The sequence below is a fragment of the Cucumis sativus genome, chromosome 4 (assembly GCF_000004075.3).
Source record: "Cucumis sativus cultivar 9930 chromosome 4, Cucumber_9930_V3, whole genome shotgun sequence".
Taxonomy (NCBI): Eukaryota; Viridiplantae; Streptophyta; class Magnoliopsida; order Cucurbitales; family Cucurbitaceae; genus Cucumis; species Cucumis sativus.
The window spans coordinates 19,552,641-19,578,699 of record NC_026658.2 but is presented as its reverse complement, the minus strand read 5'-3'; the positions used below and the strand labels follow the sequence as shown (position 1 = coordinate 19,578,699).

General features: G+C 34.4%; 2 protein-coding genes across 4 annotated transcripts; both read right to left on the bottom strand.

The window, feature by feature from the left end:
• Positions 1-1,146: 1,146 nt before the first annotated feature.
• On the bottom strand, positions 1,147-9,553 carry LOC101222174 (aminoacyl tRNA synthase complex-interacting multifunctional protein 1). Of its 3 annotated transcripts, XR_004216131.1 has the most exons (4): positions 8,875-9,553; positions 5,617-5,823; positions 2,165-2,623; positions 1,662-2,088 (listed from the first exon to the last, which is right to left on the bottom strand). XR_004216131.1 is itself a non-coding variant. In XM_004144295.3 (3 exons), the coding sequence occupies exons 1-3, from the start codon at positions 9,358-9,360 to the stop codon at positions 1,441-1,443; spliced, it is 837 nt and encodes a 278-aa protein (XP_004144343.1). In that variant the 5' UTR covers positions 9,361-9,547; the 3' UTR covers positions 1,147-1,440. The 3 variants fall into 3 exon arrangements, 2 of the variants coding, with proteins under 2 accessions (XP_004144343.1, XP_031740244.1); XM_004144295.3 differs by lacking the exons at positions 1,662-2,088; positions 2,165-2,623 and adding an exon at positions 1,147-1,584 and having other exon boundaries at positions 8,875-9,547; XM_031884384.1 differs by having other exon boundaries at positions 1,662-2,623.
• A 3,915-nt stretch (positions 9,554-13,468) lies between these two features.
• Positions 13,469-25,080, bottom strand: LOC101221707 (biotin carboxylase 2, chloroplastic). Its single transcript, XM_004144293.3, has 16 exons — positions 24,783-25,080; positions 24,337-24,662; positions 21,575-21,716; positions 21,365-21,463; positions 21,197-21,253; positions 18,023-18,094; positions 17,397-17,486; positions 16,747-16,806; positions 15,738-15,923; positions 15,555-15,647; positions 15,393-15,474; positions 15,039-15,145; positions 14,881-14,956; positions 14,702-14,748; positions 13,849-13,911; positions 13,469-13,756 (listed from the first exon to the last, which is right to left on the bottom strand). Exons 1-16 carry the CDS (start codon positions 24,831-24,833, stop codon positions 13,715-13,717), a joined length of 1,593 nt encoding a protein of 530 aa, XP_004144341.1. The 5' UTR covers positions 24,834-25,080; the 3' UTR covers positions 13,469-13,714.
• Positions 25,081-26,059: the final 979 nt, after the last annotated feature.

Genomic DNA, 26,059 nt, shown 5'->3' with positions numbered 1-26,059 from the left:
GATTTCAATGAATTTATTTCTCTCTCACGTTTTCTAAAACATTTTTCCAAAAACGTAAGGGGAGGTTGAATCGTACACTGAGTTTATGTTCGCGGATTTTGGATCTTGATCGGCTAACTTATTGCTTGGATCGAACAAATGTTGCACAATCGCTTATCCCGAGTTTGAAAGATTGTGATTGTAACAAGTGGGATGTAGGTGGGATGTAGTGCATGTGGGTGGACATCGTAGATCGGGTATTCATTTATTATAGTTTGTTTTCTAAAAAAAGTTTATTAAATAACTTGAAGTGAGGGATTTAAACTTGGAACATCTTGATCTCCAAAATATGTCATTTCACCTTTGTAAAAAAAAAAAATTCTAATACTTATGTTATTATTTTTTTAAAAAAAAACCATTGCTGAAGTTTTGTTTCTATTTTACCCTTTATATAAGCTTATATCAAGCCGTAAGTGATTGCTAGGCTTCTAAATTATTTATTGGGGGATAAGTTCCATTCTTTTGAAGAGCACCCTTGTTCTTGTTTGCATGTAAGCAACTTTTAAAACGCAAATAATAATTAAATAGGGATTAGTTTGTTAGGTTTTTTTCTACGTATACAGAGATTTAATGGGAATTCTCTTTGTACTTCTCCATGTTTTTCTTCACAATGTAAATACAAAGGCATAATTAATTACACACGTATATGTATTATAGATATATCTACAACATAACTTGTGAATGAACTCAATTTTAATGTATGCATTGCGTACTACACCATTCAAGGAGTATTATGGAAAATAAGTAGTGAGATCCACCAAGTAAAGGGATGAAAATGGTTTGACAAAAATGGAAATCACCTCTTTCCTATTTCCAAATTGAAATCACATTTGCAGAAGCAGCATCTACCAAACAAGAAAAATAGGGCAAAAGAAAAGATAGACGAGACAATTTTCTCCCATTATTCAAGTGATTGATTTAATATACATTCTTTACCCAACAACATTACTATAATAAATATACCATCCAAACAAGACCTGCTTGCAACACCTACTCTTCGGGAGAAAAAAAGAAACAAGGAAAAACCATTTTGATGTCGCTAGATTCTAGAAGAGATTGTATGATTTTACCATCAAACTCCACTGCAAAAGGGCAGAAAGCAAGTGCTTTGTCACAAACAACTTTAGATGATTCTAGGTCATTGTCACTTTTTAAATCACTACCAAAAATGCTGAATTTAAATGGAAAGTGTTTGTTGAAACATAGCCCTAACTAAGGAAGCTTCATGAGCACTGCAACCCTACAAATATGCATTACAAATTGCAAGGTACTGTACATTCATTCCTTCTTTTATATGAAAATGTATTCTTGTCGTGTTTGTGTTCCAGATATCAAAATAGAACAAAAATTTAGAGAAAAAAACAAGTGCCAATGTAAGCCGTGAGGGAGGTGGTGATAGAGTCAAGAGATGTTTGCATGTTTAAGGGAAGTGGAGGTGACAACACCAGCGGAAGTCCTCATTGGATGGGAACCCAAAACAGCAGTGCAACAACCATCTGTCTTTAGATGAGGCTGGACCATTTCCCATATTTTCTTCTTCTGAATCTGTGCAATTCATTGTTCAAATGCAACACCATTAATTAGACATCTTATTTCTAATTTGTCACAAGAAAACGCAGATATGTACATATATATATATTATTATACAGCAGCTACCAACATAAATTATTTAACCATCCTGGATTTATTCAAGTAAAAAAGAACTTTCAACTCAATGGTGGCTAAATACGTGGATGTTAGAAACGATAAAAATTATGCAGCCGCCCCACTACAAGATGCTGTGTAATTGATTTTTTGCCCATTCTCTACAACGCACTACATAACGTAGGAAAAATTCCCAGGCTTTGCATCCTTGATAACAATTCAGCTGAAAGGAAGCCAAAGTTCTTTTCTGTTTGAATGACAGCAGCAGAGCAATCCAAACAATTGTGTTAGATGACCAAATACTAATCTACCTCCAATGGCTCCCAGGTTCTGTCCACTGGCTTCAAAGACAGCATGTTTCCAGCACTTTATTGGCAAATTTTTAATACTAATCCATCCTCCATACTGAGAATAACATTTGATGAGAGTGAATAGTATCAGACCAATGCTCTACTTTTGAATGTAAATTGCATATACTGACCATTTCCCCAGAGGGTTAATATCTGAAAAGATCTCAACGCACTTGACTAATGTATCATCTGAGAAGAAATAATCTAGTAACCATTGGCTGAAGCAAGGACAAGAGTCAAGGAAAATATATGTGGATTCATGTCTTCCACAATGGAAATAACGAATTACTCTGCGAGAAGGCAACATAATTTCCAGATCCTTGCTAGACAGATTCGTAAATAGTTCCGAATGGGAAGATCTGTTTGCAGATACTAGAGTTACACGGCAAGCTCAATCATGCTCGGATCACTTCCCCATATTATTAGAGGCAGGGGCTTCTAGTTGGGGGCCGTCCCCTTTTCGTTTATGTAATAGATGGTTATTCGACAAACAGTGTGGCAGGCTCATTGAGAACTCCTTGGCTTCTGGAAGTCACCAAGGATGGTCAGGCTTTGTTATAGCATCCAAACTTCGACCCCTAAAAATTCAGCTGAAAATTGGAACAGTGACAGTGAAAAAGCCAGAAAATATAACGAAGAAAGCTTGCTGAAAGCTTTAGCAAATGAAGAAGTTAAGGATGAGCAGATGAAGAACCTAAAATGGATGCTGAATGTTGACCTTCTGGAGCTATATATGGAAGGGAGGAAATAGACCTTGTTCAGAAAAGTAAATTAAATTGGATGAAATTAGGGGATGAGAACACCAAGTTCTTCCATCGGTTTCTAGCTGTCAAAAAAAGAAGAAATCTGATTTCCAAATTAGTCAATGAGTGTCGCAGGTTCCAACTTCCTCATATGTGGAGATTGAAGGGTTAATTTTTGACTTCTACAGATTAATACACAAAAGCTCCACAAGCTGGCCACTTTCCTTTACCCCTAATCTGGGCAGTAGTTTCCAATTATCAGAATAAAAGCTTGACCTCATAATTTTTAGTAGAAGAAATAAAATCAGCATTGAAATTGTTGGGAAGGAGTAAAGTGCCGGGGCCGGATTGATTCACAGCAGAATTCTTAATCAAATTTTGGGATGAATTGAAGAGCGATTTCCATTCCCTTTGTAAAGAATTCTATGCCAATGGGAAGCTCAATGCTTGTGTAATGGAAAACTTCATCTGTTTAATCAAGAAAAAGAGGATGCTTCAAAGGTGAAAGATTTCAAGCCAATAAGTCTTACTATTTTGACTTGCAAGCTGGTGGCGAAAGTATTGGCTGAAAGACTTAAGAAGATCATGTCAAGCATTATTGAGCCTCCTCAAAGTGCTTTCTTATAAGGAAGGCAGATCAACGATCCCATTCTCATTGCCAACAAAGTAGTGGAAGAATACCAAGCAAAAAGAAGAAGGGGGTGGTTGTTTAAGTTGGACCTTGAAAAAACCTTTGATGGGGTCGATTGGGACTTTTTAGAAAAAGTAATGGTGCAGAAAATTTTTTATGGCAGATGGATAATGGGTTGCGTGCGCGACCCCAAATATTCAATCTTTATAAATGGAAGACCACAAGGCAGAATTCAAGTATCAAGGCCTTCGAGAAGGAGACCCACTTTCCCCTTTTCTCTTCCTCCTAACAAATGAAGTTTTAAGCAGCCTAATTTCAATGATGCATGCGAAGAGATTGTTTGAAGGCTTTGTTGTAGGCAAAGACAGACAAGGTTCATCTATGCTGTATGAATCAAGATCTTCAGCACTTTTTGAATGTCCTTATGCAGCGAACTGTTGGAGTAAGCTGCTGCAAATTTTTAATTTCAGATGGGTTTTTTATGGCAGCTTAGTGGTATTACAAATTATCTCCGGACCAAATTTAAAGAAGACCTAGTTAATACTATTGTGCAATGCAGTCAAGGCTTTATTAGTAGAAATTTGGTTTGAAAGGATTCAATGCGTTTTCCACAATATGGCTTTAGTATGGTCCATCGGTTTGAGTATGCCCGTTTAAATGCTTCATCATGGTGCTCCATGGTCAAAGGATTCCAGGATTCTTCCACACAGGACTTCATCTCAACTGGCAAGCCTTTATTGTTTAGTCATTTTGAGTCCAGCAAAGGAGAGTTAGGAAAGGGCCCTGCTTTTCCCGTTTTAGATTTGTCAGTTAGTCTTTTGTTCATGAAAGGATGTTGATGTAAAGGTTTTATGTTTTCGACCACTTTTTTTTAGCTTTATGTCATTTCATTATCTTTATTTTTGTTTTTGGATATGATGAGGACGTTAAAGGGGTGTCAACCTAGTTGAGATGTCCGGGTGCGTCTACTAATCCCTAGTTCTTTAATTACATATTGTATAACCCTCTTGTACTATGAGCTCTGACTCATTATTTAACATATGAAATTTGTTTCCTTTTCAAAGAAAAAAATGTTCTCTTGGTGTTCTCTTCCTTTTCTTTTCTAAGGATTTATGTACTTTCAACGTTACTCTCTTCTTTTCATTTTATCAATAAAAGGTATAGTTTCCTTTTCCCAAAAAAAGTAACATTTGACTTCCATGAGGCCACAATAAGCACCTTTGAAATAGTGAGAGGCTAGTTGGCTAAGTCGTCAAAGAGTAGCATAGAGGAGGCTAGAAGGCTAAAACAACGGGGATTGGTGGAGAGAGGAGAGAGCATTTTTTTCTTTATTGACACGAAGAAACCCTAAACCCTTTGTTAATGTGAACAATTGGGGACAATTGTATTTAGTTATTACTTCTTGGATAGAAAAACTTGACTTTCAAATAGAAAAATGAATACAGTTGTAATTATTTGTCTTTTCATTTGCCAGTTACATTTTTATTATTTGTGTAAGTTGGTTGATAATGTGGGGGCTGCATTCAACCCTTTTGTCAAGTTCAGTCCGTTTCTGTAGCATAACAGTCTTCTTTCGTAGTTCAAAACAAATTGTTTAGTGGAGTACATAGAAGTAGAAATTCTGGAACAATAGGATTGTAGGAGATGTTTAGAGAGCTGGAATGTAGTAAGAATTACTGGGAATCAAAAGAGTGTTTGGAATGTGTGTCGAATTGAGGGTGAAACAAAAATGAAATCATAAAATGTGAAAACAATGGATAATAGAGTTTAATTGAAAACTACATAAACAAAATGAGTTTAATATTACAATTTGGACTCAAAACGCTCAATCCAAACATGGATTTTAGATTACATTACAATGCATTCCAATCCCATTACGGATATCCAAACACCCCCCAAAAGGCTGTAAAACGACAGACATGAATACTGTGAAGATGTAAAAGCACAGCAACAAAAAAAAACTCATTTGATATCAACCACATGAACTTTTTTGTTTTCTTTTAGAAAAAAGGAAAAAAGTTCTACTGTCATATAGAGATGGAAATCATCCACATGTAACAGTTTGATATTCAGATATCAAAATAATTTAGGTAATGGATGCGTAGATGTCAACGCAAGTTTATGTTATAATTTGCACTGAAATATGTAAGATTATAAAATGACATTCATGTCTTGCAGGATTCAAATTTTTCAAAAGAATTTTCTTTACCTGGTTTGGGGCAGCAGCATCAGGTTGGTTGCCTTTTTCATCTTCAGATCCAAACCATATTCTTTCACCTGGAATCGAACCCTCAGGAGGCAAAAGAAGTTCAACGTTCTCGTGCAAAGAATCAGAAGCAGCCATTAGCATTCCACAAGATTTGATGCCTCGCATATTTCTTGGCTTCAAATTTGCGAGGACAATAACTCTTCTATCCTATATGTTGGTTATGTTCGAATCAGACAGGTAAAGGATGTTGCAGTAGAGTAAAAAGTTTAAACCGTTCATACAATAAAAACACGATAAACAGTTTACAATATCATCGGTGAAAGACCCATTTAGTCTATAATCCATTTGATCTTGATCACAAATTTCCACGAGATATTAAACTAAGTTTTTTTTCTTGGATGGAAACATCTTTCATCAGGAAAAAGTGAAAAAATACAATGACATACAGAAAACCAGGCCCATAAAGAAGGAACCCCCTCTACAAAAAGGACTTCAGCTATGCAAAGTAACGGTTAAAGAATATAGGTTACAAAAGGTCTATGAAGCATAGACGCCGACTAAATGACTAATGTTCTTTGGAGTAGTGGTCTCTCAAAAAGCCACTAAAATTTGTGACTTCATCCTTCAACTTGCCAATGGCACACTCCATCCCGAGTAAGCACTCTAATTCTCCAATTGTTGCATTCATCTCTTTTTCTACCACTTCAAACCTTCTAAGATAATGTTCTTTTCTTCTCCCATACCAAAGTTGTTACTTTGATATGAATATGATAGGTCATATCATAAGTATCTCTTTATTTACTGTTAGATAATATGTTTAATGATTACAATCTATCAATTAGTGACCAATTCAACAGGTGAGGTCAACCTTCTCTCCCGACATTTACACTTGACTTGAACAAGGAAACAGACATCCCCATCCCACATGATACAAGAGCTATCCATAGTACAAACTTAAATATCCAGAGAAATGCATTTACAACTCCCTAAAATAATTACCCATCCTTATCTGCTTTTAAATAACTATACAACTTTATTTAACAGTATGCAAAGCTGGGTAGTTATCTACACTTGGGACCGAGTTTCCTATTTTACCCTTCTTCGAACATACCTTTGTGATTGGAGGTCTAATAGAACCTAAACATTAACTAGATCCAACTAGTACTAAGTCCCAAATACAAAATAACAGTCAAAGAGGTAACGACATGCATAGCACACAAACATAAGCATTGGTAATGTGAGGCCCAAAACTTGAAAGTTCCATTTTTTATATTTCTAAGCTGCCAATCACCTAAACCAGACCATACTTATTAGTTATTAGTGTGAAATGATTGTGCTGAACTACAAGATATTGTGCTCACGCAGCCATCCCCACAGCCAAGATCTTGGAATAAATATTCTAGAAAGCAAAAAACAAAAAAAACTTTATCTTAATTTTAGTTCCACCCTGAGGCTTCTTCCATTCACACACTAAACAATTCACCTATAGGATAGTTCCTTCATCTATGAGACCTAATCTTGGAAATCTAATGTAAGAAGTGTTATGATATATACTTAAAATATATGTCCTGTATCGTACTTGTACATACAGTCTAGGGTTTATTTGTTCTCTCTCTATACATATATATGTAACTTTATTCTGACTCTACATGAATAAGAAATATATTTTTCTCTAAATTCTTGATTACATGGTATCAAAGCCGTTAGGGTTTGGAATTTGGAATATCGTAGTTGGTGGCTTCGTTCTCCATTAGGCTTAAGTTTAGGTCATCTTCAACTGACCATTATTTCGACACCGACAACCTCCACCACAACCTTTAGATTCATGTCCTCCATCAATGCCTCCTTCATCAAGTGATCCGAGGCCAAGTGATGATCTTCCCATTGCTCTTCGAAAAGGTAAACGCAACTGTACTTACCCTGTTTCTTCCTTTGTTTCCTATCACCGGTCGTCTCCCATCATATATGCTTTTATTACGTCTATTGACTCCATATAATGGTACTTGGGATTTGGTATCTCATCCTGCAGGAAAGAAGGTCATTGGTTGTAAATGAGTGTTTGTTGTCAAGGTGAATTATGATGGAACAGTGGCTCAATTGAAAGCTCGCTTTGTTGCTAAAGGTTATGCTCAATCTATGGAACTGATTATTCAAATACATTTTCTCCAATTGCCAAATTAACTTCCATTTGCCTATTTCTTTTCATGGTTGCTAGCCATAAATGACCTTTGCATCAACTTGACATTAAGAATGTTTTTCTACATGGAGGTCTTCAAGAGGAAGTTTATATGGAACAACCATTTGGGTTTGTTGCTCAGGAGGAGAGTGAGAAAGTATGTCGCCTTCGAAAATCTTTGTATGGTTTGAAATAGAGTCCATGTGCGTGGTTTGGTAAGTTTAGTCAAGCTCTTGTATGCTTTGGTATGCAGAAGAGTAAATCTGATCATTCTGCTTTCTATCGCCAATCTGAAAATGTTATAATTTTACAAGTTGTATATGTTGATATATTGTTATTACTGGAAATGATGCATCGGGTATTTCGTCTCTCAAAAATTTCCTTCAGAATCAGTTTAATACGAAAGATTTCGACCAATTGAAATATTTTTTGAGCATTTAAGTGATAGAAGCAAGAAAGGTATTTATTTGTCTCAACGAAAATAAATTGGGCATGATCGACATATTTGCTTCAGCTTGATGGAGAGTGTTATGATATATATTTATAATATATGTCCTTTATCATAATTGTACATACAATTAGGGTTTATTTGTTATATATATATGTGTGTAACTTTACTCTGACTCTAGATGAATAAGAAATATACTTTCTCTCAATTCTTGATTATAAGAAGAATGAAGGTTAATTGGGTAGCATTCTAGGTTAATTTTCTTTTCACCCGACTTGTTTCTATAAATAGGAAAGTCTTCCACTCTTGTATGAAACACAATATCATTTTAATAAAAGATTCACAAGACCAAGTAGTCCTACATTGTTCCTCTACCTTTAATAGTCTCTAAAACTGCAATCTGAGTTGGTTCCTGAGGTTTCCACTTTATACAGCAAAAACACCAGGGACAAGATAGGAGGAAAAGGAAAAGACTCCAATTGGTAAAGGAATCGATCTATAAGCCATGAAAAGAAAAACAGTAAAATAAAAAATGGGTAGAGTTCAAGTTTTAAGCATGTCCAGTCAAATATTTTTCTTATATAAATGAACCAGAAGTTAAATGTATTGATCATAAGAAGGAAAAATGAAGTACCAGAAGTTGATCGAGAGGGATATATTTAACAAGGCCACTGCAAATAAGCCTCGGCTCGGGTTCACCAACATCAACTTCTTCAACATAAAGAGTGTCAGCCTCCAGATGTCTCCAAGCCTTAATGATTCGCCCAACCCTAATATCGAGCATGTCAGCCGCATCCTTAATATTCTTTTCCGGATCATCGTCGTCCTTATCCAATGATGTGGACGACAATGCAATGGAGGCGTCACTGGTGACCGGCTCAGTGGACGCAGTAGTGCAAAATGAGAACGGAAACTGTGTACCATTTCTGGAGATTCTTCCGGCGACATTATCCGTACGAAGGGGTGGAGTGAAACGAGAAAAGGTTCGAGGTGGAGCGAAGGAGGGGAGATAATGGTCGAAGTTATGGGAAAGAGAAGAAGAGAAGAAGAAGAAAAAGCGAGCATTGGTGGCAGTTTTTGCAACATTGGCAATAACAGCGGCAGTTGGGAGAGAAGCCATGCTTGTCAATGGAACCGGTTCCGTCGTTCCCAGTTGTGGGTGTTTGAGGACACTACTCTCCTAAACCCCACGCCATATCGAGATAATGGAAGAAGCCAAGATGGTAAATTGTCAGAATTCTACAAGAGGTTCCTATCTTGGCTTTTTCTTTTTCTTTTTCTTTTTTTTCTGTTAGGATGATCGATCTCTTGAGGGCCGAAACAAAATTTGGTCCAACTTTTGTATGTTAATGAAATATGGCCTTCTCATCGCATCAACATGGTGCTAAGTTACTATTTTGCCCCTTAAACCAATGTGTGCCTCCTGTGCCTACTCGCTCCTTGCCACACGACACACGCTTACTCGTCCCACAATTACATACAACTTAATAGCGAATCCTCTTGAAAGAGGGGTGCCTTCAAGAATGGGGAAACAAGTGGTGCATGGCTGTCGTCAGCTCGTGCCGTAAGGTGTCGAGTTAAGACCTACAACGAGCGCAACCTTCATGTTTAGTTTCCAACCATTGAGGTTGGAACCATGAGTAAATTGTCGGTGATAAGCCAGAGGAAGGTGAGGATGATGTCAAGTCATCATGCCCCTTATGCCCTGGGCGACACACGTGTTATAATGGCCGGGACAAAGAGTTGTGATCCCGCGAAGGTGAGCTAACTCCAAAATCTCATCCTCAGTTCGGATTGTAGGCTGCAACTCGCCTGCATGAAGTCGGAATCGCTAGTAAGATGCCTATGCTTCTTGCTACATGACACACGCTTACTCGTCCAACAATTACATACAACTTAATATTATTTAAAAAGATTTAGACAGAGACATTGATTGATTGAATAAGAAATTTCACAAAAATTCTAATTTAAAATTTATTTTCTTAAATAGTAAAACTAATATTTTATAGACAATTCTAATCTTTCAATAATTATTAATTAGATATTAGGTTTATTAATTAGATATTTTATTCATAATATTATTTAAAATATTTTCTTATTGAAAATTATTTGAATTTAATATGAATTTCATAACTTCCTTGTTTTAACGTGATTAATGAATATGGTAATAAATTTTAAGTATCTTCTCAATTAACTATAAATCAAAATATATTATAATATGGATAATTTTATTTTAATTTATAATAGTCGTATGATATTTTCTTTCCAATACTATCCTTTTACATATTATTCTCCATCGTCGGCAATCATTATTGTCCATCACTTAAACCTTTAAAAAATTCAATCATAAATTTCTAATTTCTCATTACTCTGTTTTCACAATTTTTCGACAGCCAAATTTGTATCCAATTTTGTAATAACTGTAAGCTGCATCTTCTTTTACAAGTCGCTCGTATTTACAATTTTTCATCACCTGAAGTTAAGATAATTTCAACAGCAAGTCATATGTTCTTTTACCCGTTTAAAATTAAATAGTTAAACATCAAAACTACATGATTAGATCATTAAGATATAATACTTTTTAGTTGATGTTTTATAATATATATATCATATATTATTTACCATTATACTAATTTTATAATATTATCGTAATATATAATACTTTGTATATGTGATTTATTATATATATACCACCTCTTATAATTATATGTAATATTTGTGTGTCAGGATGGTCAGTAGTGCGGTCTATTTCGATGGTTTTTTCAGCGAAACTAACAATTACGTTAGTTATAGTAGTTTGTGAACATATGTCATATAATGAATTGTCCAATGCCATTAGATCCAAGTCAGATAGTTTATTGATATGAACAATTTTGAGATATATCTTTGCTTAATAACATTGTTATAACATTTCATTAAATATAAATAACATACTATCACATATAAGAATTACAACTTGTTCCAAATATACTTATAAGATTTATATTGAACATTTTATCTTCATTCAAACAATAATTCCATGAACAATGAACACCATATAACAATATACTACATCATATAAATAATATATGACTTTAACGTCTTAGTGATTGCATAATACATACAGTGCACCAATTAATCATAACGAAAAGTACATGTAAATGATTACAAAAATTGATTTTTTTTCTTCATTACATAACCTTCAACATTAACTATATCATATTCAACTTGAAATTTCTAAATTCTGTGTGATAAGCAAAAACAAATTATTATGTTCTCTCTAACCATACACTTTTCCATACAAATAACATTTATATAATATCATCAAATTGCTATAACATTAGATTAAATACTATCCCTTATAAGAATTACAACTTGTTCCAAATATACTTTTAAGATTCATATTGAACATTTTATATTAATTCGAACAATATGTCAGGAACAATATACTGCATCATATAAAGAATATATGCTTATAATGTTTCAGTGATTGCATAATACTAATAGTGCACCAATTAATCTTAACGAAAATTACAAGTAAATGAATTCAGAAATTGAAGTTTTTCTTCATCACATAACCTTGAACATTAACTCTATCGTATTCAACTTAAAATTACTAAAATCATTGGGATAATAATTTGAAACTTGGACCTTCAAACTCTTGACTAGTGATCGCTAAGTTTTCCTTCTTTGGCTCGGCTGATCCAAATTTGGTTGTGAATAGTGACCTAAATATTTTTTATGAATGATTTCCTCTCCTTATGCTCATCCTCACTGCTTGCTTGTAAGCAAAAATATCTCTTTCTCTTTCCTAATTAATCATTTAAAAAATATCATGGTATATAGATAATAGTATGTCATATATTTCAAATATTTTTCTTATACATACCTTTACTGTTTTATTTTTCGGCCGTCGAAAAACAGAGAAACTGGTCGGCTGTCGAATAACTTCTTCACTGTCGAAATCGATGAAACCCTTCTTTTTCACTGTCGAAAACGAAATCGTCGAATAATTTCTTCAATGTCGAAAGGGATTTGATTTTTTTTTTAATATGAAAAGTAAGAAAACTATTCCATCACTTTCCTATTTTAATGACCTACGATCTTCTCATTATAATTAATACTTTTGTATATTTTAAAACAATAAAAAATATCATATGGGGATATTGGTAATTTGGGCCTATTTTTGTGTAATATTGTGGCCCATTTGGTACATTTGTATAAAATATTAACAATTTGTGTTTTTTTTGTAATATCCATATAGTAAATTAGGCTATACGAGTTAAAGACCGTGTATTGTAACGTGACATTTTAAAATACAAAAATCAATAACATGAGAACACGTGTCCGTTGAGCGTTCAAAATCAGAACTTCATCAAAATTAATCAAAATTAGCTAAATTATAAAATTTTTGTACAAAACTAATAATGTTAGACTTGTTTTCAGTTTTTGGAAAGATCAACAATGAAGTACGCCAGTATGGACTATTTCTAAGTTCTGCAGCAGTTGATATAAATCTAGAACTACATCAATTTAAATTTTAGGTATTAATGTAAAATGGTTGTTGGACCCTTTTAAAATAATCGATTTTAAAATAGATTTAAAATGGACAAAACATTTTTTAATGATTTCTTGTGTGAAGAGGGTATAGTTTCTATTTTGGATTTTTTTTCAAAAATAGAACAAAAACGCAAAAACATTTAAAATACTCCTAAATTAATCGGCTACACGTCAGAAAAGCTTGGTACATAATCGTTCAGATATTCGTAAAACAATTTTGGTAGTTGTGCCAAATCGATACTTATATCAAATCTAAACGATCTTGTACCAAATCTAAATGATATTCGTACATGATCTTGGTATTTAAGTCTTTGCAAACGATCGTTTAAATCTATCACTAATCTATCCAAAATATATATTGATTTATATTTGTCTATTTAGAGTAGATAGACATAGATAGACTACTATCACTATCTATCTCTATGTATCTAAAATAGATAACTTACGTTTAAATTTTGGTGTACGATGTGCTCTTAAAAAAGAGGAAGAAAGAAGAAGAATAATACCATATCTGATAATGAAAAAAAGAATAAGACGATGTCGATATTATAAATATAACAAAATATCACCCTATTTACAATAAATTTGGATAGAATGCAATAGACTTCCATTTGTTGTATTGGTAGATATATATTTAAAAACAATATATATAACCATTTAAAATTAGAGGCGTTCTACTGTTTAAGAATCAACAAAACAGATTAGAGAGGGTATGGGTTGTATTTTATAAATAATGTTTCAAAACAAAGTACCCTTTTCTAGTACCAAAAAAGGAAGAAAACATACAAACAAAAAAAGCTCACATACAGCAGGGACGAGGAAAATTGAAGCGAAAAAAATGGTGGAATTCGTGCTACTAACACCAAAAGAAGAAAAAAAGCTTTCTAAGAATACATAAAGCTGATCTGAACTGCGCTGAGAATAAGAATCCTTTTTTAAGCAACTGATAGATCTCTGGCTAACACTATGCTATGAGGCTGCACACACACACACACACACACAAAAAGTTAAGCATTCATTCATTATTTTGATTGAAAAAGAATCACATGTTAAAGAAATTACGGCTTACCGCAGCTAATTCCTCTTCATGTTTAGGAATAAACGCAGTATCCACCTTACCATTCTTGAAATCCTGCAACACAATCAACTGTTAGAAGTGTTCACAGAGATAGAGACGACTTGAGAAACTCAAACAATTCAACCCAACTGATATGGTTTGAGTAGATGGGTTGGTTGGTTCACAGATAATATATGATCTGAATTTTATAAACTTAATGTGATGTATACCAAATCAGAAAATTTTATTAATGTTTAAAAGTTGCAAATCTAAGAAGACAAGTGCTGTATTTATAATTAAAAAGCAAACCAATCCTAATCATATGCCTAATTAATAAAAGAAATTAATCTTAATCCTAATAAATAAAACAAACTAATCTTTCTTAATCATTAATCATAATAGATTAAGGATTTGACTATAATACCTTGTTCCTACCGCATCCAAGCCCAATTCTCCTACCCAAAATTAAATTTAATCCAAACAAAAATGATATGGGTTGGATTGGGTTCAAATTTTGATAGTCAACCTTTTCAACACTTTTTGGAGGCAGATTTGAATGCTGTGCAATTAGACCAAATGACACACTACGAGATGTAGATTTTTATCAAAATTTGATGAAACCCACCAGCCAACCCAATGTTTATGTATTGGTTTGAATTATAGGATTCCTCAACCCAAATAATTGGATTGGGTCTCAAATATTGTAAAGCCCGACCCATGAAAACACCATCTCTAGTTTTCTAGCAGGTCTGATTGAATGCTTCCATTACATAAAATCACTTTTGTTCAGATGGATGCCATTGAACTTGAAACTAACTATATTTTCGATAATTTTACAGAAGTAGAATCCCAAGTTCTTTTTTACCTCTACATCAAGAATTAGCTTGTGGTATTCAATGGTTGTAGGAACCCCTGCACAAGAAAGGAATCCAACAGATTCAGCACAAGAAATTAATGTCTATTCACAAAAATGTATCCCTTAATATACACCCAAAAAAATATAAATTAAATTAAACAAGATTATTAACAAACTTGCTCCATTACCTGTAATAATAGTATCATCAAGAGCCCTTTTCATACGCTCAATTGCCTTTTCTCTTGTTGGAGCCCAAACAATAAGCTATAAAATATTAAGACCAACACATTAATATATTACTTAGCAAACTTTTCAAATTATAAATTAAAGGAATAATCTAACATACCTTTCCAAGAAGAGAATCATAGTTTGGAGGCACTACATAATTAGTATAAACATGGCTATCCATCCTAACAAATGGTCCTCCTGACGGTAAGTAAGCTGTAATTCTTCCTGTCAGTTGAGAAGAAACATGCTTACTAGAGTTAATTACCGTTAAAATAGAAACATATTTTTTTTGAAATGGAGACAAACTCCTTTATTAATAATAAGAACTCAATGAATGGAAACATATTTCTTCTTTGAATCTTCATTTTCAGGAGTAAAATTAGAAAGCCAGATTATCAATTAATTGACAATCAAAGACAAGAGCTAGGAGTGCTTGCATAGCTTGGAGTAGATCATTGCACCATCATCATACCTGGTCCAGGTCGGAACCCTTTAAAGGCATCTTCTGCATTGATGCGGCATTCGATCGAGTGTCCTCTAAGTACAATATCTTCCTATAAACAACCATAAAGCAAAGGTTGACAGACCATTTTCAAACAAACTTTCACTTACAAGTTACAACATTCCTTTTCACCTGTTTGTACCGAAGTTTTTCTCCCATGGCTACACGAATTTGCTCTTCAATCAAGTCAACAGAAAATACCATTTCTGTCACGGGATGCTCGACCTGTTGTGACCAATAACCCATAAAAAGAAAGCATGAAATCTCATTCTGCTAACAGATATACCAGTCTATAAAATAAAAAATAAATTTGACCTGGATCCGAGTGTTCATTTCCATGAAGTAGAAGGAGCCTCTTTCATCCAACAGGAACTCAACTGTCCCAACCCCAATGTAACCTATAGAGGCAGCAGCTGCAACTGCTGCATCGCCCATAGCTTTCCTTAACTCAGGTGTTAAGGCAGGAGATGGTGCCTCCTCTAGAAGCTTTTGGTTCCGTCTCTACATTAGTGAAATATTTCATGCATAAGATGTCTAAAGAGAAAAATAAAACGTATGATCACATCTGTAAATTCAAGATCATCATGCATGTCAGAGTTGCATACATACACACTTTCAGATAGGGATTTCCATTTTTATCCAAGTTTTGACGTTATTAAAACATATTTCTTTCTTCAAATAAAGTAATTCAAAATTCGCATCAAGTCTTTAGATCATGGATGAAGTGGAGTCCAAACTAGATTGCCATTCCCAAAGCAACCAATGCATTTTGGATGAGTAGCTAAACACAGACCGGAAAATAATGAGAAAAAAAATGAAGTGGTAGTTGACTTCTTTAAAATACAAAATCCAGCAGCAATTAATACCTGGCTGATTTTCTGCTTCTTTAAAAACTTCAGACTTAAATAATTTATTAGATCAAACACCTTAAGAAACTGATAGTACACAGTGCACTTAAACATAAGGTAAAAATGTTAGACATATGCACTTAGCCCCTAAAGAAATCAAAGACCCTTCAACAACTCCTCTGGGAAGACAGATTTGGCCTTGTGGTGTTCCATTCATAAACCATTTTAGCAAATACAATCGTTTTCTTCTTAGTCAACAATGAGAAAAAAAAATTCTGATCCACTTGTCATTTCAATTGATTTCTCATGACCTGTCTCATATTTGGTGTGCTTCCAATTACTTTCTTGTTTCTTACGAATGAACGAATCAATAAAATGTTTGAATTTGCACAAGTCCACACAAATACTGAAATAAGCTCAACAGTCTAACAATCTTAAAGAGAAGGCAAATGTGAAATAGATATTGCCAAGAAAACCTGAATGCTGCAATCACGCTCTCCAAAATGAACAACATTTCCATACTTATCAGCAAGAACCTACGTAAGCAAAAAGTGGACAGATTGATAAATCAAGTGGCTATATACAGTGTAAATGTTTAGAGAAGAAAAGGAAAAAAAAATGTGGAATAAAGCTCCCGATTAAACAGATTGAGAAGGATATGTATCCATTCAATCTCAAAATCATTCCCAACAGTTGTAAAATACAAAATTACATGCTTGAGATTAACATCACTATCCTCTGAACCCTTACCATTATTTCAGTCAATTGAAACTTTTATTATTGTATTTTTTGTTCTATTTTTTATTCATTGAGTGTACTTTTCTCAAATGTATCAGGCCAAAACAAGAATAGAAGAAAAGCTGACAAAAAAAGGAAATGATTACAAAACCTAACAAACTACAAAAGATGCAGGAAAGCTAAAGGGATCCGGTCATTTGAAATACCAAAATCCATTCCATTAGGTTCAAATTTTCAAGTAGCTAGTTTCCATTTTATTTATTTTCCTTCAATAATGTTGATTCTTGTGTTTGATCATTCTTCACTGCTTAATATTTCCGTGAAGTGGGAAGATAAAATACTTTTGTCTGTACTAAAAAATAATTTCCTGAGATTTTGGAATAATTACCTGAAACTCAATATGCCTTGGATTTTGGACATACTTTTCAAGATAAACACCATCATTCCCAAATGCAGCTGCAGCCTCACTCTTGGCTTGCTGTAATGAAGTAAAAATATCAAACATAATTAGAAGCTTCACCTACTACTACAACACTGTAATTTAGCTATGCAATATTTGGAAGAAACATAATGAAATATCCAATTCATAATGCAAGGAATATGAAGAAACTTATAAATATATTAATCTTTTTCATATAATATAGACATCCAATAGTGATAAGTGAACAAAATATAGGAGGAATAGTATATAAAAGGTTCTGCACAAATACCCTATAGAGAAATTGTCTGGGTCATTTTGTGGTCACCTGTTGTTACATTCTAACTTTTGTGATCACCTGCTGTTACATCCTTTTAGCAGGATGATCCCCAAAAACTCGGTGTTACCAGGGAAACACTTGATTGTGTCACATGTATAAGAGAGTATGTTTTTGTGTGTTTCTTTTCTTCTTTTTTATTTTTTTATTTAAATTTGTTTTTTGAAGAATATGAACTATTTTTCTTTGGAAGAAAGTAAAAATACAAAGTACAAACACATGGTATCCTTACAGTTAAACAAATTGCATTAACAAGTACCTGCAACAACTTCACGAATTCATCAGGCTCTTTAGCAAGCCTCATGCCACGTCCTCCACCACCTGCTGTTGCCTTCAAAGCAATCAATGTTGTCAGTTAAGAAAAAAGGATCTTGATGATAAATTTAATTCAAATGCACCCTGGTAGGAAAGATAGCTATATGCAGATATTTGTTTAGACCGTTTCGAAGAATTATACTGCATATACAGAAAGCAATATAAATAGATCATAGAAGAATGCAAAGGACGTGTTGTAGGGAGAAGAATTTAGAAATTGTTGATGAAAACTTCAAAAATAGTTATAGACCAGCCCCAAACAAGTCACCCGCTCTCTCGTCTCCCTCCCCCAAATCCTAATTGCCAACCTCTGATGATGTCATTGTTGTTGTCCCCACCATCTGTCTTATCCGTGGTCGTCGCCATTAGCCATAATAACTGCCTAGTCATTGATTTTTGTCACCATCTCGTCTCTGTGGGTTTTGTTTCTTTTCTCATCTCTTTCAAGTGGATCCATTTCCGAGTTTGGTTTGTCCTTCCCAATCTTTCTTTCTTGTTGTCAGCTCCTCTTCTACATCTTCCTTCCCCATCACCACTGTCAGACTCTTTCCGTCCTTCACTTTTGCCCATTATTTTTCAGATTTGGTTGGCTCCCCTGCTCGTTTCAGATTTAATTCTACCTTTATGGATTTGAAAAGTTGTTGCATTTGAAGTATCTTCTTCAATATTTTGGGTGAAAATATCTTTTATGGAAGAAATGGGAAGTAATCAGAAAGTTCCCTTTCAGTTCCTCTCCACTGTTTATCCAAACGTGCGGTGCGATGGTTGAATTGCTGCAAAGTTCATTCATTCTTTCTGAAGAAATTTGTAGATGATTTTTAGGGCATTATGTAACTAAATTTAGATCATCTTATGGTTGGGATTTTAAATGTTCTACTTGGCCTTCTCAAGAGGATGGAAGAACGTGCAAGTTTCTGTTGGCATCAACTTAAAAAGAAAAAGAGATGGATGGTTTTCTGGAAAATCGTAAGTGATATATTTTTCATGCAACAAGAGTTTCTGTTGGCATGAACGTGCAAGATGCAACCGAAGTACAAAAGTTTTTTCATGAGTTGAAGGTAGCAACAAGAAATTCTCAAGAAGGGTTGGTTACTCACAAGAAAATTTCAAGTTATGTGGAAGTGATCAACCATAACTCAAGTTATTTTTCAGAAACGCAATTCCCTTGGCCTTTCATTTTCGGTAAGAAACTCCATTCTAGTGATTTATGAGTTGCTTGCCCACTACTCTTGGAAGGATGTTGAGAATCAGAATTTTTTCAGTTCAAAGTTTCTATTAATCATTTTATGGATGATAAGATCTCTTTGAGCTTTAGTCTTGATTTTATTAATAAAGTTTCGAGGGTTATCTCCTTTTCAAAAAAAGAAAAAAGATATTAGTGATGATTGATTATGATTTTTCATAATTCAATTTTGATGGTAAGTAGAAACTTTCCAGAGATATTCACTTGAAGATTGAGTAATTGTCAATTTGGTCTAATAAGAAACACTCTCGTCCAGAGTTTATTAAAAGCCATGGAGGCCAGATATCAATTAGATTAGAAACTTGCTTTTGAATTCTGAATCCTGGAAAATATTTAGGTGGTTTAGCCAGCAATGACTCCCAAACCCTTAATTTCATAGAAGTTATAAAACCATATGTAGCTTCATTTAGGTGAAATTGTTATCAAGGATGGTAATATTAGAAATTTTTCTCTCCAATTTGGTGATATAGCTTATGTGGACACTCCAAGTTCGAGTAATTCACTTCATGGTGATTCATCATTCAAGGACTTCAAATTCTGTGGATTGAGGGAGGATATGGAAGATGGAGAATTTATTTTGCTGAATGAAGATAAGTTGAATGAAGTAGTTGTTGGTTCAAAGGCACCCTTGGTGCATTATCTCCTTAATTTTAGTACTAACGAGGTGAAGCCAAGGTTTCTAAAAGCTTTCCCACTTCATTATTTTGACAAGAAAGAAATTCTTGTCATCTCGAATACCCAGAGGTTAAATTTTGATACTTTAAACCTTAGAGGATTCTTATACCCATCTATTGTTTTCTCTTCACATTCGATAACGCCTTATATAATATCATTTCAAAGCAGCATCAAATCTCGGGATCTTGTCAAGCCGTTTAAGCAATCAATTATCTCTCTCTGGGTCAAATGTTCCGTTCATTCAATGTGTCTGAAACCCCCCATCCTCTATTGATTAGACGATGAATCAATTGTAAAAGTAAGCAGTGAGGAAGAACTTATCGAGGAATCAGAGCAACAAGACTTATTATAAGTGAATTTATTTGCAAAAGCTTATAATAAAGAATCTATTTCCATGTGAAAACAGCGGATCAATTGTAATAGATTTTCTTTCAGTAGCAACATCAATGTTTCTCATTTAATTCCAGCCAAATTCTCTTCTCTAGGTGAGGTTTGTAGTCTTCAAATGGGGTCAATTCTTACTGGATCTCTGGGAGTGACAGTTTAATGGTAGTTGGCCTTGTTTGATTACAATTGATAGCATTTTCATAGAAACTTTTGTGGCTGTTTTATTTGGCTTTCAAGGAATCTTAAATCTTTTCAAAATTCACGAACTAAGTAAAATAATGTTGGCTCTTGTTTTTTGGTTCTTTGTTTTGCTATGCGGTAGTTTCCTAGCTCCTCTTTTGTTTTCATTCTTCTCCTATTTCCGTTTTTAGTGTGTTTTGGCCTGCTGCAGTAAAATCTCCATGTTCAGTTCTTTTAATCGACATTTCGCTCTGTTCTGATTCAGATCATCTCAAGAAAAAAAAAAAAAAAAAGGACCAGCCCACACAAAAACCAACAGAACCAAAATCATGCTGCCATGAATATTTGAACCAACTCTTGTGATAGTTCTCAATGATTTACAACTCTGTCTGTTAAATGCTCCACAGCTAGTGCACCCAATCAGATACTTGAAACAAAATCAGACCGAAGGTACCCATATCAGAACAACCACCATGGTGACACAACAAACCTTTGAACATCTCCAGTATTAATATAATTCTCAGATATATGGAAACCTTATAAGAAAAGCTGTCTATTCTAGCTAGAACATATATATTTAACATTCATTCTTATCATTCTTTAAACAAAATTTGGACAATTTAACTAATATACCTTGATCATAACGGGATAGCCAATTTCCTGTGCAAGTTTGATGGCTTCTTCAGTGCTCTAAAATATGAGATATCCACAACAAATTAGATGTATGAAATTAAAAATAATTACTCTGTTGAATCATAGTAAAGCAAGCAAATAGCATGTTGCCACTGACCGACAGTATACCTGTAAAAGGCCATCACTTCCTGGAACAGTTGGTACACCTGCTTTTTTCATAGTATCTCTGGCAGTTGATTTATCACCCATAACTCGAATGCTGTCAGGCTGCACAAGGCATCAAGAATTTCATAGTTTCCTCCAAAGAACGTATATAATGGCAGCTTCAATTAAACTTCCACATGAGTTACATTAGCTAGGAAACCTTAAATTGCTTACATTAGGTCCAATAAAATTGATTCCATGTTCTCTGCACATTTGAACAAATGATGCATTCTCAGCAAGGAAGCCATAACCAGGATGCAGCATTGTACATCCCCGACTCACGGCAGCAGAGAGGACATTTGGAATCAGTAAGTACCTGTTGAAGCACACTTATCATTATCATACACAGAAAACAAATAATGTGGAAACAAATAATATGAAAACAAATAACAAATCTCTGGGCAAGGAGCAATATCTATAAAGACATGAAATGTCAATATTTGGAGAGAAGAGTCTGAGACATCCTTTTCATCTATAAGGACATCAAATATCTAAAAAATTGGAGAGATGAAGATGAGACGTCTTTCAAAACTACAAATCAAGGATATCATTGAAAAACTTTCCAAACCCAATAACAGAAAGATCGCAATATTGATTCCTTCGATCAATGCTCTAGCATAAGCTGCAACTGAAACTACAAAAAGTGGGGTTAGTTTAAAGTAGGATTTGTATAGCTTGGCTTTAGAAAGTCAAGTTTCCATTTGATCACTCTTTTTTTTTTTCTAAATGGTTGATGTACATCTTCTCTTCTGTCTAATTTTGAAATTTACCATTTCATCCATGGTTAATTTGCACTTGATAGCTCCTGGTCATGGATTTACAGTTCTCACTTAGGGGGTGTTTGGCAACTTGAGTAATTTGGGAGAGTTGGGTTGGGTGGGTAAAAAAAAACCAATCCCCTGTTTGGTTCACCAATAATTAGAGAGGTTTACTATCTCGTTATTTGCATCAACTCAAATTTCTCACCAAAATACTCACATTTCTTACATCGTTATTCGTGTCAACTTCCCCAATAACTTCCCTATAATTATTACCAACTCAACTCAACTCAACTCTTTTGTTTTTATTGCTAACCAAACACCTCCTTAGATTATACCAATCTGATCAGCTTATTTCTCTCTTGTTTTATCATATCCTGTGTGATTTCTCAATGTCACTCCGCGGATACAGATTGCCCTTTTGTACCATCAACTGATATTCTGCTTCAATTTCATCTCATCTGTGTTCAATTTTATTGATGTTATCCCTTTCTTAAATTTCTTCAATATTTCTAACTTTTCGAACAATATGATCTGCTACTCAAAATCTATTTCCAAGATCAAATAGCACCATACCAATTATAAAGGATGGAAATAAAAGAATGAAACAGAAACTGTAGCTAGAAGAACATAAGCAATTCAAAAAACTCAGACTCCCCTCTTGCAAACTCAAGCGCAAGACCAAAGAATAGCTTAACAGTATTGCTCATCCCTTAAAGATAGAACAAAAGGTACTTCATTCTTGTACTCAAACCATGCTTCTATTCTAAAATTGGATCTTTCATCTCTTCAGCCCATATTGAATGTCAAAAGCCGGTAACCAAACAAATACCATAATTTTTGGGGTGAATACTTCAATGCCCACACTCAATGATTAGGAAAAGTTAAGCCAGAATTTGGGTGTTTGTCCCAGATACTCTAATACTTGTAACTACAGCCAACAAACTTCATAGAATAGGTGTCTTTACTTGGTAATCAGCCCAAACTGCTAGTATATTGTGTTTTAAATCAGGGAGGAAGTTCACCTATCTTCTCCATTGTCCCTTTGGCAGAAATGTTGGGATTCCATGTTCCATGGTTTTGGATGCTCTTAGATATTTGACTCGGCTGCAAAGAGTAATCTTCCAATTATTTAGAGGGATAGCCTTGAAAGAAGATCCATAGTGCAATAGGAGGAAAGGTTAGAACTAGCAAGACATTATGTAACTTCTCAGTATGCTTTTTCTAATGAATTTAGCTTTTCAAATATCAATTAAAAAAATTTCTGTTGTGTCTGAAAGGGAAGAAAAACAAGAAAATTATGATCATAAAACAATTGGGAAATGTTGTATTTAGAAACTTTGCCAAATGCCGGAAAGCAGCCAAAGCTGATTGGAAGTGCTCCCAACAGTTTTCTTTTCCTTTGTTCTTTTGCCTTTCTTTTTCCTTTTCTTTTCCCAGAAAACCCCAACCTCCTAACAATCCCTGCCATAAGACAATGGAAGAATCAATGTGATCCTTCCCCGTGCCTTCATAAATAAGACACAACGGTTTCAACTTCTTCTCAATTTTAAGGGGCCAAGTTCAAGTTGCTAGAGAGCAAAAGTTCAAATAGCCAATGGAACTTTCAACGAGTTACTAAAAATTGATAACAAATAACAAAGGTCAAAGGTTAAATGAAAGAGATGACAATTCGAAATGAAGAATGTTAAATGATAGCCTTCTAATATAGATGACTCCAAAATGGATCAACTAAGATTACAACCATAACTACACTTTATTTCGGCGGGAAAAGCGTAACAAGGAGACTCAAACGGAGACTGGGGAGCCCAACAGAGTTATTTATACATCAACAACCCATCAAAATATTTGGATCAGACAAAGGCCAAAGTTCTAACGGGGATAAATTAATCAGTTACGTCTAAGAAAAAAAAATTAAGCCTCCAGCAGTCGTAATCCTCGATCAAGTTGAATATTCTTTGACCTACCCATTTGTTGACAGTCATTCTCCTGAATTTCATTCTCGCAGTGTCAGAATAAAAGATGAAACATAAATAAGATGTATAGGTATGGTTGTGATAGTAAGTATTATAGGGTATAATGGAAGAATTGGTAGCTGCAGGTGTGATGATGAACATAAAATATGACTGAGACAGCTTTAGAGTACAGATAAAAGTAAACTCAATTGGGGTGCCTTACGATAGGCTGCTTGGTGCTTCGCCAATGCACACAGATTCATCAGCTAATTTTACGTGGAGTGCGTCCTTGTCAACGGTTGAGTACACAGCCACACAAGGAATTCCCAATTCATGAGCAGTTCTTATAATACGAACCGCAATTTCTCCTCTATTAGACACCAAAATTTTCTCGGCACGGCACACAACTTGAAGGCCCTTCCCATTCTTCAACGATTTACGAGTATATTTTATTCCACTAGCTCTCTGACTAGGAAAACTGAGTTTATTTGCACCCATGAAGGTACATTGAGAGCTCCTGAATCTATTGGTAGTCCCAGCAAATAAGCCCTTGAAGTAAAAAAAAAACGGAAAAACAAGTGTAGTGAGATAAATTGATGTGAAATGTAAACAAAAAATGCGGAGAATAAAGCAAAAGGAAATGCAGATCAGAGTGGAAAAGAAACTGACAGTGAGAGAGGGAGCGCGAGCAGATTTGCAGAGAGGCATTGCGGCATCCATGTTTGAGATGGAAAGGTGTAAAAAGGAAAGAGGAAGGGAAACGAAGAAATGAGAGAAAGGGGGAGTTGAGATTTGAAGGAAAGAGAGAAATGGTGGCGATGAAAACTAGAGAGGCTTTGATAGGAATCTCCGCCCACCACCTAATTGCTTAACTAAATTCTGGTGAACCGGTTTAAAACAAACCACTATGACCCATTTTCAAAACCAATTTTTATGTCTTGCTTTCCTCATCCTCTCTCTCACTCAAAAGGTTATAAAGCTGCTTTGCTATTAATCTTCTTTTTTTCTCTCTCTTCCTCTTTTTAATCTTCCCTGCGTCTGTTGTGTGGTCTAAATCATTCTCTATTTTTCGTTGACCATCCAAATGTTACTTGAAATGTCAATGGAACGAAGTGTGAGATATGAAGAGTGTTAGAACTAGAGAAAATCAAAGGTCCGTTTGGTAACGTTTTTGTTTTCTATTTTTTGTTTTCGTTTACTAATTTTTAAAGAAACGATTGTGTTTGATATTGTTTCCTGTTTCTCGTTCTCAAAATATTAGAAACGTTTCTCATTTAGGTTAGACATTTATGGAAACAAAAGAAAAAGTTTCTACCGTTTCGTTTCTTCTTCTTTTATGTTTCTGTTATAAAACATGTTTTATGTTTCTGTTTCATTTTTCAAGAAACAAAAAACAAAAACAATTATCAAACACATCTACGTTTCTTGTTATAAAAAAGGAAGAAATGTTATAAAAAGAAGAAATAGAAAACAAGAAAAAAAAAAAGAAAAGGAAACAGAGAATGAAAACGTTACCAAACGGACGGAAGAGTGACTGAGTAAGAAGAGACCAAAAGAAGAGAGTGAAAGCAAGAAAATGAGAAGGAGAAAATCAAGAGAAGAGATTGAGAGAATGCCAAGAGCAAAACAATGGGAGGGGAAGGTCCATCTGCATATGCAAGGTTTCATTGTGGTAATTTCATGCAAATATGATGTCAACCATCGGTAAAAGAAAAATAAATTTCAAAAGGTAGAGCAAATTTCATTTTCTTCTTCAATTTTGGGTCATCCATCCCTCAGACCCTCAAACTCACCCATCTCCATTTGGTTTTTAAGTTTTTTATTTTAAAATAAAAGGTAAAGTGGATAAAACGACAAATTCATGAAACTCGTGTACTGTAAGAAAAAAACGTGGTTAATAAGTTTTATGGCAAATCACACGCACCACACATGCATGATATTTTCAA